General features: G+C 43.3%; 1 protein-coding gene across 1 annotated transcript in view; it reads right to left on the bottom strand.

Annotated features, from left to right (window-relative positions):
* itga10 (integrin, alpha 10) overlaps positions 1–4,959 on the bottom strand; it is an 83,693-nt gene extending 78,734 nt beyond the window's left edge. Inside the window, exons 1-2 of the mRNA XM_034174720.1 lie at positions 4,576–4,959; positions 4,231–4,497 (exon numbers count right to left, since the gene is read on the bottom strand). Of these exons, the coding sequence (XP_034030611.1) occupies positions 4,231–4,282 (52 nt within the window). The 5' untranslated portion in view covers positions 4,283–4,497; positions 4,576–4,959. The remainder of the gene's footprint in view (positions 1–4,230; positions 4,498–4,575) is intronic.
* Between the last annotated feature and the right edge of the window lie 9,758 nt (positions 4,960–14,717).

Raw genomic sequence — 14,717 nt, 5'->3', positions numbered from 1 at the left:
TGGGACGGTTTGGAGACAAAGTCAGAGAAGCGAGATTCAGATGGTTTGGACATGTGCAGAGGAGGGACCCAGGGTATATAGGGAGAAGGATGCTGAGGATGGAGCCACCAGGCAGGAGGAGAAGAGGGAGGCCAAAGAGGAGGTTTATGGATGTGCTGAAGGAGAACATGCAGATGGTTGGTGTGACAGAGGAAGATACAGAGGACAGGGTGAGATGGAAACGATTGCTCTGCTGTGGCGACCCCTAACGGGAACAACCGAAAGACAAAGAAGAAGAAGAAGAAGGGTGCAGGCAGGGTGTGAAAATGACAGTTGTTTTAGGTGGAAACTGTTAATGACACTGTTACTACAATATAATCTACTACTGGAGACCAGCTTCTGACCCCAAGAATTCTATTTAGGTCTAAGAATTTAACATTTTTACTGAAAATTGCCGGAAATTCCTGTTTTGACATTTGTCCCAGATTAATTATCGTAATAAGTCAGCAGTTCAATGTACAGTATTATTATTATTATTATTATTTACTTGTGTAAGAGATACACTTAATAGGAGTGTTAAGAATGACAGTTTTATTTACAGATTTATTAAATAATAGAAATGGTTTTCTGTATTGGGAAAAATTTGACACTGAATACAAGATGACACAACCAGTCCTAAAATCTGCTTGGGGCATAATAAGTAATTTCATGAAAATAGCCTTTTTAGAGTGGCTTTTAGCATTCACTAGCTGGACTGAAACCAAACAAGACTCCTGTAAAGGTAAATGTAATAAGTGAAGTCTGGGTGCATTCACTGGTGCATCCACCCCACCACAGAACCAGTGAATGCACCCAGAATTCACTTATTACATTTACCTTTACAGGAGTCTTGTTTGGTTTCAGTCCAGCTAATGATCCACCCTGGGTCCTGGATGGAAACCACCCACGCAAACAGACGATCTGTCCACGCATCTGTCTGCTAACCAGATTAACCATGTGTCCCTTTGGCCTTCTCCAGCTGTTGGGATCCTCAACACTGACACACCTGCATGCTGATCCTAGCTGACATGTCCTCACCATACAAGTGACACTCCTCCTCGCAGTCCCCCAACTAGGCAACTGCTCGTTTGACACAAAGTCATTCCAGCGGTACCCAAGGACCTCCTGAAGAGATCTAGCATCAAAGATATCTAGTTGTCGTCTTTGGCCACTGGTTACCGTTCAGGTCTTGCAACCATACAGTAAGTCAGGAAGAACCAGGACCATAAAGTCTTGGACCTTCCTTCTCCTATAAACACCTCTCTCCAGCATCTTCAACTCATGAACTCCAGGTGAAATAGAGCCTTCTCTCATCGTGCCCCGGTCCTGTGGAATGCTCTCCCTTTGTTAGTGAGGCAGTCAGACTCTGTTGAGACTTTTAAGTCACAATTGAAGATGCATTTGTTTTCTATTTTATATGATTAACATATTGTTTTACTATGCTTGTTATTCTTTTTAGTTTTTTACTTTTTTATTATGCTTTTAATTGTTTAATTATGCTCTTTGATCTTTTGGTTTAATCAGTTGTTTTCTGTGAAGCACCTTGAGGCATCGCTGTCGTGATTTGGCGCTCTATAAGTTCAATAAAACTAAATTGAGGTGTCTCCTGATATCAAGGTTCAAGGAGGGAGACAGATGAATGGCACTGCCGAGTGAATGTCTCTACTCATTTGACACTTTCACTGCATACAGTGCATCCAGGAAGTCTTCACAGCGCTTCACTTTTTGTTATGTTATAGTCTTTTTCCAAAATGGAGTAAATTCTTCCCCTCAAAATTCTACTCACAACACCTCATAATGGCAACATAAAAAAAAAAATGTATTTATTAAAAAAATCACATGTACGTAAGTATTCACACCCTTTGCTCAATACTTTGCTGATGTACCTTTGGCAGCAATTACAACCTCAAGTCTTCTTGAATATGATGCCACAAGTTTGGTGCACCTATCTCTGGACAGTTTTGCCCATTCCTCTTTGCAGCACCTCTCAAGCTCCATCAGGTTGGATGGGGAGCGTCGTTGCACAGACATTTTCAGATCTCTCCAGAGATGTTCAATCAGAGTCAGGTCTGGGCTCTGGCTGGGCCACTCAAGAACATTCACAGAGTTGTCCTGAAGCCACTCCTTTGATATCTTGGCTGTGTGTTTAGGGTTATTGTCCTGCTGAAAGATGAACCATTCCCCAGTCTGAAGTCAAGAGCACTCTGGAGCAGGTTTTCACCCAAAATGCCTCTGTACATTGCTGCATTCATCTTTTCCTCAATCCTGACTTATCTCCCAGTTCCTACCACTGAAAAACATCCCCACAGCATGATGCTGCCACCACCATGCTTCACTGTAGGGATGGTGCCTGGTTTCTTCCAAACATGACTCCTGGCATTCACACCAAAGAGTTCAATCTTTGTCTCATCAGACCAGAGAATTTTGTTTCTCACGGTCTGAGAGTCCTTCAGGTGACTTTTGAGAAACTCCAGGTGGGCTGCCATGTGCCTTTTACTAAGGAGTGGCTTCCGTCTGGCCACTCTACCATACAGGCCTGATTGGTGGATTGCTCCAGAGATGGTTGTCCTTCTGGAAGGTTCTCCTCTCTCCACAGAGGAATGCTGGAGCTTTGACAAAATGACAGTCAGGTTCTTGGTCACCTCCCTGACTAAGGCCCTTCTCCCTCAATCACTCAGTTTCGACGGGTGGTCAGCTCTAGGAAAAGTCCTGGTCGATCAGAACTTCTTCCATTTACAGATGATGGGGACCACTGTGCTCATTAGGACCTTCAAAGCAGCAGAAATGTTTCTGTAGCCTTCCCCAGATTTGTGCCTCGAAAAAATCCTGTCTCGGAGGTCGACCGACAGACAATTTCTTGACTTCATGCTTGGTTTGTGCTCTGACATGCACTGTCATCTGTGGGACCTTATATGTAAACTGCCTTTCCAAATCATGTCCAATCAACTAAATTTACTCAGATGGACTCCAATTAAGCTGTAGAAACATCTCAAGGATGATCAGTGGAAGCAGGATTTTTGAGCTTCATGGCAAAGGCTGTGAATACTTATGTACATGATTTCTTTGCTATTTTAAATAAATTTGCAAAAAATCTAAAAAAAAAAAAACCTTTATTCACACTGTCATTATGGGATATTGTGTGTACAATTTTTTTTTTTTAAAGGGAATTTCATACATTTTGGAATAAGGCTGTAGCATAACAAAATGTAGAAAAAGTGTTTCGCTGTGAAAACTTTACGGATTCGCTATACCGTCTGATAGCTGAATCCAGGAAGTTATTAAAAGACTGAATTTTAGTCTTCTTTTCTTCTTAAGTGCTGCAATCAGGGTGTCCATTGATTCTGTGGAGGTCACAGCATCATCTGTAAAGATAAGGTTGATAAATCTTTCCTCACCAACAAAGGCACCTAAGATGTTGATTTCCACAGCCCCACCAAACACCCAGTCCATACAAGCCTTGAACAGGGTAGGAACCCGAACACATCTCTGAGAAATGCCAGTTTTCACTGACAGTTTCTGCCCCCACTCCGCACACCACTCACAGGTTAAAAATTCTGCAGACAGTGCATTCTATCTTTCACTCTTATGTTTTGTGATACTTCATGCACAATGTTATAATGGCAAATAAAATTAAAATACTTTGATATTGCTTCCAGATATATTAAACAAATCAGCTCATCTTTAAATTTATTTAAGATACATTTAATACAAATTCATAAAATCATGAACTTTTTTGGAAAAAAAAGTACTGCTAACAAATTTGACTGGGATGCATGGCAAAACTATACTGTATTCTGTTTGAGAAGAAGTGGAATCAGCACGGATCACCAGAAAAAGCAACTGAGGACCATAATGACTCAAAGTGAGGACCGTGTGTGGCCCCTTGACCTCAAGTTGTCTATCCCTGGTCAATATAGTAATTAACTGTTGTCAGCTTGAAGATTTATTGGTTATCAGGGTTGGATATGTCACATCATTATTCACAGAGTTTGGCTGTTTACCCACTAAACCTTCAGAAATTAATAATATCATCCAGTGTAACTAGTCAGAGACAAAGCATCACTTTTAGTCCAGAGGCTGACTTCTCCAACTGACTTGAAGAGTTCTCCCCGAGCCATGTGTTGAGCTTCGATTATATTGGCAGGCATCTTCATCTTCCAAAGTGTAAGAAAGACATAAAAATACTCACTTTTTAAATAATCATCATCTTACCTTTAAGTAGGACAATAAACTCCAGAATCAACAGGTATTTGCGCGGCTCCATTTGTCAGATTGAGAGACTGGATGACAACTGAGTCTCGTTTCTGGATGATAAAGTGTTCTTTTTTCTCTGAGTTGACGGGCATGTAGTACATCGGTGTCCTCCACGGTCACGTCACGCACGCATGTTCCACCTCTATCTTTCCTCCAGAGATGCGTAAAAGCCGATCAGAGACATCATGCCTGTGCGCTTAGACAAGGACGGCTCGGCTCAGCAAGCTGAATTTGAAAAATGCAAATAATAATACTGATAATAATAATAATAATAATAATAATAATAATAATAATAATAATCACCTTTCGAGATGAATCATTTGTTTCAAGTAAATTCTAATAAAGTTCCACCTCAGTGAACCGTGGATGGAAAGTCCCGCACCTGATCCGCACTTCAGAGTTGGTGAAGCCTTATTAATGCGTAAAAGCTTCTCAGACAGCGCATTACTGCACAAACATCAGCAACCTCATCGAGCCACAGCTTCACCGAGCAGTTAGAACAATTTCAAGTCCATAATCCTCTCCTGCATGAACACCAAGAGTTCCTGTCGATGTGTGCCCAGAGATGTTTTCTAGTTTTTTTTTTTTTTAATTTAATGAACAGGCGCACTTATCCCTCCACGTGTCCTCCTTTATCCAACTTTGTCCTCTCTGAAACTGACGAACCTCAAACCACATCTCTCTCTCTCTCTCTCTCTCTCTCTCTCTCTCTCTCTCTCTCTCTCTCTCTCTCTCTCTCTCTCACACACACACACACACACACGTTTTTTTTCTCTTTAATTTGCCTTTGCGCATGTTCTTCTGTGTGACTGTAAAACTCTTAAAGGAGTCATCTGTGCAAAATTTGCTTTTATCTACATTTTGCAGTTACAAATGTGTTAAATGTGGTGTTAAATGTCTGCAAAGTCCCAAAGTTTTGCAGGTAGAAACAGTCGTCCTATAAGCAACATTTTGCCTGAAACACTTTGCTTTAGACTTCTGTGACATATGTAACACACATGCAAGAGGTTCATTTATGGGTTTTTCTTGTTTTCCAGTTATTTTCATGGTATGTTACCAAAAGGGCTTAGCATGCTAAGCTCAGATAATGATACTTAAACAATTTTAAAAAGTTAAAAAAAATGTTCCCTTTGTCAATTAGTTGTTAGCTGATTAAAGAATATTCACAGAGCTTCACTTTTTCCACATTTTATGTAACAGCCTTACTCCTAAATGGAGCAAATTAATTTTTTCCCCTCAAAATTCTCCTCACAACACCCCATAATGACAACATGATTTTTTTGTTAAATTTTTTCAAATGTATTAAAAATAAAAAACTAAGAAATCACGTGTACATAAGTATTCACACCCTTTGCTCAGTACTTTATTGATGCACCTTTGACTGCAATTACAGCCTCAAGTCTTCTTGAATATTATGTCACAATCTTGGCGCACCTATTTTTGGACAGTTTTGCCCATTCCTCTTTGCTGCACCTCTCAAGCTCCATCAGGTTGGACAGGGGCGTCGGACTTGGGGGGGTAAAGGGTGCTATGTACCCAGGGCCCAGAGCATGGGGGGGGGGGGCACAAAAAACAGGCATTAAATACATTTTTGTGTTGCATGTTATTAATGTCCATACAATTCATGTTGTAAAAGAATATAATTACAATGAATGTATAAATGTTGCAAAACATAATTCTGCTCTAACAATAATATTGAAAGATCTCTGAGGGCCCTTCCACCCCCTGCACAGTTCTACAATGGTTTAGTCCAACCCCCCCCAAACGGGATCTGACAGAAAGAGGTGTTTATTAGTGATGAAACAACTACTCGATTTAATCGATTATTAAAATAGTTGTCAACTAATTTAGTCATCAGTTAGTTGTTAAATAACTTTGTTTTACTGCAAATGTTTGTTTCTTCCATATAAATCAACCGTTTCTGCAGTGCGGCTTTGCTTTGAACCTTGAACCAATCGAAGCAGTGATTCACAGATCGAAGCAGTGCTTCGATCTGGTGCTTTGTTGAGTCAGTGTTTTATTTTGCTTAATCTTAATTTTTCACCACTAAAACCCCAAAGAGCATATGTCTGTGAGTAACATTTACCTTTTTATGTTAATCTGACTGTTATGGTCTTCTGAAACAGTTGATAGATGTATTTTATAACTTAAAAATGGGACAGATGCTAACGCGTTAGCATGTCTGTGGCGTTTTCTATGCTGAAGTTAGCATTAAGCTGTTGCAGCTGTCATTACATTTGTTTTCTGTATAATAATTCATGGCTCAGCGTTTGTTGTCGTAAAAGAATCAAATGTATTACAAATTGTAATATTTTATTCATTTATTTTTATTTATATATCAATAATAATAATAATAATAATAATAATAATAATAATAATAATAGAAACAACAACAGTAATAGTAACAATAACTAATAATGCCACAATACAGTTTTAGAGAAACGGACAAAAAGAATCTGATAAAACAAAACAGAAAAGATTAAACCAACTAACAGTGAACATAAATAAATATAGAAATAACTGTTTCCTGTGAACACCTAGTGACTCTTAAACCTCCACTTCATCCATGTTTTATTTAAGTTTAATGACAATTTGTTTCAGTCAAACCACATCTGTGTTTTTACACAAGAAAAAAATAAAATGCAGTAAACTGCACATTTGTGTCTTTTTTCATGAAAATATCTTATAAATATAACATATTACACTTTAGTCAGGCCTTTAAAATACTTTCATGGACTCTTGCTGTAATATGTTGTCAGTGGTTGAGATAGTTGCTGTAGGCATCTAAAAATGCTCATAATCGGGTGAAACCTGGTGGAAATCTGTTTGTGGTGTGTCTGTGATGTATGTATGTGCAAAATAAAACAAAAAACCACTCCAGGTATGTTTTTGAGGAGAATATAACATCATAACTTTGTTACAAGGTCAAACGTTGATGTTGCGTGACAAAGGCCTTTTAATAATAACTCACTTAAAGAAATAATGGCAAAACTCACATTTAAGTAAAAAAACAAAACAAAATGATTAATCGAAAAAATAATCGACCGATGAACTGATTAGTAAAATAATCGCTAGTTGCAGCCGTAGTGTTTAGGCTGAAATAAACTATGTCTTTCCTAAAAACTCAAAGTCCGGATTTCATAAACGAAGAGAAAAAAGGACAGGGAAAGAAAACTAAATGAGGGAAAGCAGCTGCTAACCAAATTCTTTGAAAAGAGAGGTGAGCTTGAAAGCTAGCTATATTGAGTTGGGGGGTCTGGGGGACCAAATTGCACCATTTTCTAGAAAAATGGTGCAATTTGGTGCATTCCTGTGTAATTTTAACAGATGGGAATGCACCAAATTGCACCATTTTCTAGAAAAATGGTGCAGTTTGGTCCCCCAGACCCCCCAACTCAATATTACTCCCCCAACTTTAAAAAGGGTTCTGACTCCCAGGTGTGATCTAAGGTATACATGATTTAGACCTGGTTTAACTACACATTAGAAATTTGGTGTTTGCGTTAATAAAAAAGAAGATGGGGGGGGGGGGGGGGGGTCTTCAATATGGCTAGTACCTAGGGCCCAGAATTTGGTGCTACACCCCTGAGGTTGGATGGGAACATCAGTGCACAGCCATTTTCAGATCTCTCCAGAGACGTTCAATCGGATTCAGGTCTGGGCTCTGGCTGGGTCACTCAAGGACATTCACAGAGTTGTCCTGAAGCCACTCCTTTGATATCTTGGCTGTGTGCTTTTTGTCGTTGTCTTGCTGAAAGATGAAACGTTGCCCCAGTCTGAAGTCAAGAGCGCTCTGGAGCAGGTTTTCATCCAGGATGTCTCTGTACATTGCTGCATTCATCTTTCCCTCAATCCTGACTAGTCTCCCAGTTCCCGCCACTGAAAAATATCCCCACAGCATGATGCTGCCACCACCATGCTTCACTGGAGGGATGGTGCGCCAAACATCATGCCTGGTATTCATGCCAAACTGTTCTTTGTCTCATCACACCAGGGCTTGGACTGGGACAAAAATTCAACCCTGGATTTTTTGGCCCAGAGTGGCCCACCACTACAATCTGCATGCAGATACTGTGCCAACTCCCGGTAAAGTACATATAAACACAGAAGCCCTTAATAGCACTATTACACTGAACAATATCCTTTTACATTCTGTAGCCTTGAATATAATAAATTGTGAAATTGTGAAAATAGCAGTCTACATACTCAAACCACTTCACACTGCAACATGTGAGTTGTAAGCTTGTAGATCATCTACAGTTATGTGTGGCATCCTTTAATGAAAGTACAAAATAGCTGTTAAGTGGTTATTAATAAAAGCAGCTAATCAGTTTATCAGGATTTGAATATGGTATTGTTTTCCAATATTTTAGATAAGTAGATTTAGTCATTCATATGAAAGGCTAAACATTTATATGAATGATTATTTGTCCACACTATGCTGGCACACACCTACTATCATCGCTACCACCACCACGACTCTGACACCACCTGCTACTGCTGATAGGAACCTGCTGCAGGTGCCCCTGCCAGGCCAGCCTCCGCAGCAAACATCCATCCATCCATCCATTTTCTTCCGCTTTATCCGGAGTCGAGTCGTGGGGGCAGCAGCTCAAGCAAAGCCGCCCAGACCTCCTGATCCACACACACCTCCTCCAGCTCCTCCGGGGGAACCCCAAGGCGTTCCCAAGCCAGCCGAGAGATGTAGTCCCTCCAGCGTGTCCTGGGTCTTCCCCGGGGCCTCCTCCCAGTGGGACATGCCCGGAACACCTCTCCAGCGAGGCGTCCAGGGGGCATCCGCAAAAGATACCCGAGCCACCTCAACTGACTCCTTTCGACGTGGAGGAGCAGCGGCTCCTCCCGAGTGACCGAGCTCCTCACCCTACAGCGACCGCATCACTGCAGATGCTGCACCGATCCGTCTATCGATCTCATGCTCCATCCGTCCCTCACTCGTGAACAAGACCCCGAGATACTTAAACTCCTCCACTTGAGGCAAGGACACTCCACCGACCTGAAGAGGGCAAAGCACCTTTTTCCGGTCGAGAACCATGGCCTCAGATTTGGAGGTGCTGATTTTAATCCCGGACGCTTCACACTCGGCTGCAAACCACCCCAGTGCACGCTGAAGGTCCTGATTTAACAAAGCCAACAGAACCACATCATCCGCAAACAGCAGAGACGAGATTCTGTGGTTCCCAAATCAGACCCCCTCTACACCCAGGCTGCGCCTAGAAATTCTGTCCATAAAAATAATGAACAGAACCGGTGACAAAGGGCAGCCCTGGCGGAGGCCAACGTGCACTGGAAACAGGTTTGACTTACTACTGGCAATGCGAACCAAGCTCCTGCTGCGGTCGTACAGGGACCGGATAGCCCTTAGCAAAGGACCCCGGACCCCGTACTCCCGGAGCACTCCCCACAGGGTGCGCCGAGGGACACGGTCGAATGCCTTCTCCAGATCCACAAAACACATGTGGACTGGTTGGGCAAACTCACATGAACCCTCGAGCACCCGATGAAGCATGTAGAGCTGGTCCAGTGTGCCGCGACCAGGACGAAAACCACACTGCTCCTCCTGAATCCGAGGTTCGACCATTGGTCGAATTCTCCTCTCCAGTACTCTGGAATAGACCTTACTGGGGAGGCTGAGGAGTGTGATCCCCCTATAGTTGGAACACACCCTCCGGTCCCCCTTCTTAAACTACAAAGTCGATCATCGACCTCCGGCTCAGGGTGTCCTGGTGCCACGTGCACTTATGGACACCCTTGTGCTTGAACATGGTGTTCGTGATGGACAAACTGTGACTAGCACAGAAGTCTAACAACTGAACACCACTCGGGTTCAGATCGGGGAGGCCGTACTTCCCGATCACCCCCCTCCAGGTCTCACTGTCGCCGCCCACGTGTGCGTTGAAATCCCCCAGGAGAACAATGGAGTCCCCAGTCGGAGCGCTATCTAGTACCCCTCCCAGGGACTCCAGGAAGGTCGGGTACTCTGCACTGCCGCTCGGCCCGTAGGCCGAGACAATGGTGAGAGACCTGTCCCCGACCCAAAGGCATAGGGACGCGACCCTCTCCTTCACCGGAGTGAACTCCAACACTTGGCGACTGAGCTGGGGAGCAATAAGCAATGCGACCCCAGCTCTCCACCTCTCCCCATGGGCGACGCCAGAAAAATGAAGCGTCCAGCCCCTCTCCAGGAGTTGGGTACCAGAGCCCAAGCTGTGCGTGGAGGTGAGCCCGACTATCTCTAGTCGGTATCTCTCAACCTCCCGCACAAGCTCAGGCTCCTTCCCCCCTAGCGAGGTGACATTCCACGTCCCAACAGCCAGGGGCTGTGAGCATGGACCGGGCTGCCGGGCCACCCAACCTCGACCGCCACCCAATCCTCTCTGCACCCGACCCCCATGGCCCACAGGAGGGCGGGCCCACGTCACTCTTTCGGGCTGAGCCCGGCCGGGCCCCATGGGCTAAGGCCCAACCACCAGGCGCTTGTGCGCGAGCCCCAACCCCAGGCCTGGCTCCAGGGTGGGACCCCGGCTCCGCCATGCCGGGCGACATCACGGTCCTTGATCTTTTACTGGTCATGGAGGTTCCGCAGCAAACATTTCTGAAATTTTTCTGCTCATCAGTCGCAAGAGGATATTGTTGTTGTTGTTCTTTTCCCTAAGGTTTTCTGCACTGCCTTTCTGTTTGTTCTCCATTTTGTGACTCGGTTTGTTTTTTTTGTGTTCTGCTGTGTTGTTTCTCTCTTTCTCATATCATGAATGCTCATCATTAAAGGTGATTGGATGAGAGGGGCCTAGAACATGCATGGGTGGGACTCTTGGGCCCCTGTAGGGTATCATAGGGCCACAACTGGTTCAGGTATTGTTTTGACAGACAATCCACTGGGCCTATGCTGTGCCTGCAGGCTGCAGTTGAGCTCTGTGTATGTCTCTCTCGGTGGGCCAGGAGAGTTACCATAGCAAAGTGCAAGGGAAAAAAAACAAACAAACCCGGCAGCCATCGTCCCCTTATTGATCGGCCCACCATGAAAAATCCCTGTACTCCCAATGGCCAATCCACCCTCGCATCAGACCAGAGACTTTTGTTTCTCATGGTGTGAGAGTCCTTCAGGTGCCATTGGCAAACTCCAGGCAGGTTGCCATATGCCTTTTACTAAGGAGTGGCTTCTATGTGGCCACTCTACCATACAGGCCTGATTGCTGCAGATTGTTATCCTTCTGGAAGGTTCTCCTCTCTCCACAGAGGAATGCTGGAGCTCTGACAGAGTGACCATCAGGTTCTTGGTCACCTCCATGACTAAAGCTCTTCTCCCCTGATCTCTCAATTTCGACAGGCAGCCAGCTCTAGGAAGAATCCTGGTTGATCTGAACTTCTTCTATTTATGGATGATGGGGGCCACTGTGCTCATTGGGACCTTCAAAGCAGCAGAAATGTTTCTGTACTCTTCCCCAAATTTGTGCCTCAAGACAATTCTGTCTTGGAGGTCTATAGTCAATTCCTTTGACGTCATGCTTGGTTTGTGCTCTGACATGCACTGTCAGCCGTGGGACCTTATATGTAGACAGGTGTGTGTCTTTCCAAATCATGTCCAATCAACTGAATCCCCAGGTGGACTCCAATTAAGCTGTAGAAACATCTCAAGGATGATCAGTGGAAACAGGATGCTTACAAGTTTACAAGTTGAGTTGAGTTGTAAAGTTGAGTTCAACATCCAAAACTTCTAAGAGCTCTTTATGTTAAAGGGAGGTAGCAAGTGGACATAACTAAACAAGGCTGCAAGTGCATTTTAGAGTGTGTCAAATGATGGTTAGTTGCTGGTGTGTGTGTGTGTGTTTAATGTATTTCCTCCGTGTTTATGAGGTATTTCTGTCTACAAACTATAATAGCTGTTTGTTTTTTGTTTGTGTTTTGTAAGATATTTGGTGGCCTATACAAGTATATTAGGACTGTGTTTGTGGCTTGTTAACTTAATTGTAAATCATTTCAAAACTTATGACCAGACGTTTTCGTGATCGTCTTTAACATGATGACTTACTGAGTGAACATGAACTGTAGCTACTCATAATTTCAAGTTTGAAAAGAAGCTACCACTATACACATCAATTCTCGAACACAAGGAACACACAAGGACCACACAAGGACCACAATTATCACATAAGTTCTACGTAGATAAGTAGTTTGTGTCTCGGTTACTGTGGATGCATTGGGTGCATTCGTTGGTGAAGGACGTTTTGCTGACTTTGACTTGGCAGACAATGCTACTATTTTTGCAGAATCTCTGGATGCCCTGATTGCAGTATATGAGAAGCTGAGCGAGGAATCGGAGTGTCTGTGCTTGCGATTGTCCTCAATAAAGACTAAGATGCAGGCTTTCAATAACTTCCTGGACTTGGCCATCAGAAGTGTATCTGTACATCGTGAAAGTGTTGAACCTGTTAAGACATTGACTTGTGACATTCATGTCACTGGGTTCTTGGCTTTGTGGATCAAGAAACACCTCGGAAGAGCTTATGGAATCATGAGGTTACTGGAACGAGGTTTTTGGCAGTGCTGATACCTATGCAAGAGAATGAAGGTCCACGGGCCTCATGTACAAAGATTAGCCTGGATTTCAGACTGAAACATGGCGTATGCTAAAACCTAGAAACTGTCATACACATAAAATAGTAAAATATTTCAAAGTGTGCATACGCATGGATCCAAGCACGTTCCTTTTGTACATCTCAATCAACGTGAAACTGAGCACACATGCAGAAGTACCAAACTCCTCACTGTCCACGCCCCTATTTAAATATGCATGCGACCTGGGATTCCCCTCTCTGTCCGATCATTCAACATGAGCAAAGAAAAGAAATTATACCAAGTGTGAGCTAAAGATGAATGGAAATGAAGTGGAGACAGGGATATTTTATTTGGTACCCTGTCAAATGGGATAAATATGAAATCAATCAATCAATTCAATCAATTTTTTTTTTATATAGCGCCAAATCACAACAAACAGTTGCCCCAAGGCGCTTTATATTGTAAGGCAAGGCCATACAATAATGATGTAAAACCCCAACGGTCAAAACGACCCCCTGTGAGCAAGCACTTGGCTACAGTGGGAAGGAAAAACTCCCTTTTAACAGGAAGAAACCTCCAGCAGAACCAGGCTCAGGGAGGGGCAGTCTTCTGCTGGGACTGGTTGGGGCTGAGGGAGAGAACCAGGAAAAAGACATGCTGTGGAGGGGAGCAGAGATTGATCACTAATGATTAAATGCAGAGTGGTGCATACAGAGCAAAAAGAGAAAGAACAGTGCATCATGGGAACCCCCCAGCAGTCTACGTCTATAGCAGCATAACTAAGGGATGGTTCAGGGTCACCTGATCCAGCCCTAACTATAAGCTTTAGCAAAAAGGAAAGTTTTAAGCCTAATCTTAAAAGTAGAGAGGGTGTCTGTCTCCCTGATCTGAATTGGGAGCTGGTTCCACAGGAGAGGAGCCTGAAAGCTGAAGGCTCTGCCTCCCATTCTACTCTTACAAACCCTAGGAACTACAAGTAAGCCTGCAGTCTGAGAGCGAAGCGCTCTATTGGGGTGATATGGTACTACGAGGTCCCTAAGATAAGATGGGACCTGATTATTCAAAACCTTATAAGTAAGAAGAAGAATTTTAAATTATATTCTAGAATTAACAGGAAGCCAATGAAGAGAGGCCAATATGGGTGAGATATGCTCTCTCCTTCTAGAAACAAAAAATAAGTGAGTGGGAGTGTGTGTGGAAGGCTGTAAATGCTGCACACTCAGAGTAGCACGCACACACACTGAAGTTAAAAAAGGTCAGACATAAAAATGGAAGTTAAATGGAAGATCATCCCAAAGATAAATAGGCAGAACTCATAAATCTTGTCATTATACTGGTCATACAATATGCTGCTCACAATACACATAGCATGGGCGTAAAGATTCCAGGATATTAAACTCATGTTTAATTACTCAAATTTTTGTTGTTGTTTCTGAATAGATAATGAGCCAGGAGAGGGCACAGTCTCCTCCACCGGTTCCATTGGCCATGTTGGCCTTGGTGTCTTCACACCAGCTGCTGACGTCCGCCAACTGACCGTGTCCTCACCCAAGCTGTGCTGGAATCACAAAAGGAAATTGTGAGAGCAATCAGTGACATCAAGGACCGTCTGGATCAAATGCTTAATGTCCTTGGTGATATTAATAAAGCAATAAATGCACTTGTGAATAAGTGAATTCTGTCCTTTCCTCTTTATGTGGTTGAAATCACATGCTGAAACATGCCACGGATGATAGTATGTGACATTCACAGCTTTACGCACGCGCTTACTGACAAATACTGAGCACAGGGAGACAATGGGGATTTTCACGCACCTACAGGCTAACTTCCGCTAACTGAGGCTTGTCAGGGGAGTTGCTGCTCTAGTTTCA

Source organism: Thalassophryne amazonica, chromosome 7 (assembly GCF_902500255.1).
Source record: "Thalassophryne amazonica chromosome 7, fThaAma1.1, whole genome shotgun sequence".
NCBI classification, from domain to species: Eukaryota; Metazoa; Chordata; class Actinopteri; order Batrachoidiformes; family Batrachoididae; genus Thalassophryne; species Thalassophryne amazonica.
Note: the sequence above shows the minus strand (reverse complement) of the source record. Positions and strands in the feature narration are given on the sequence as shown.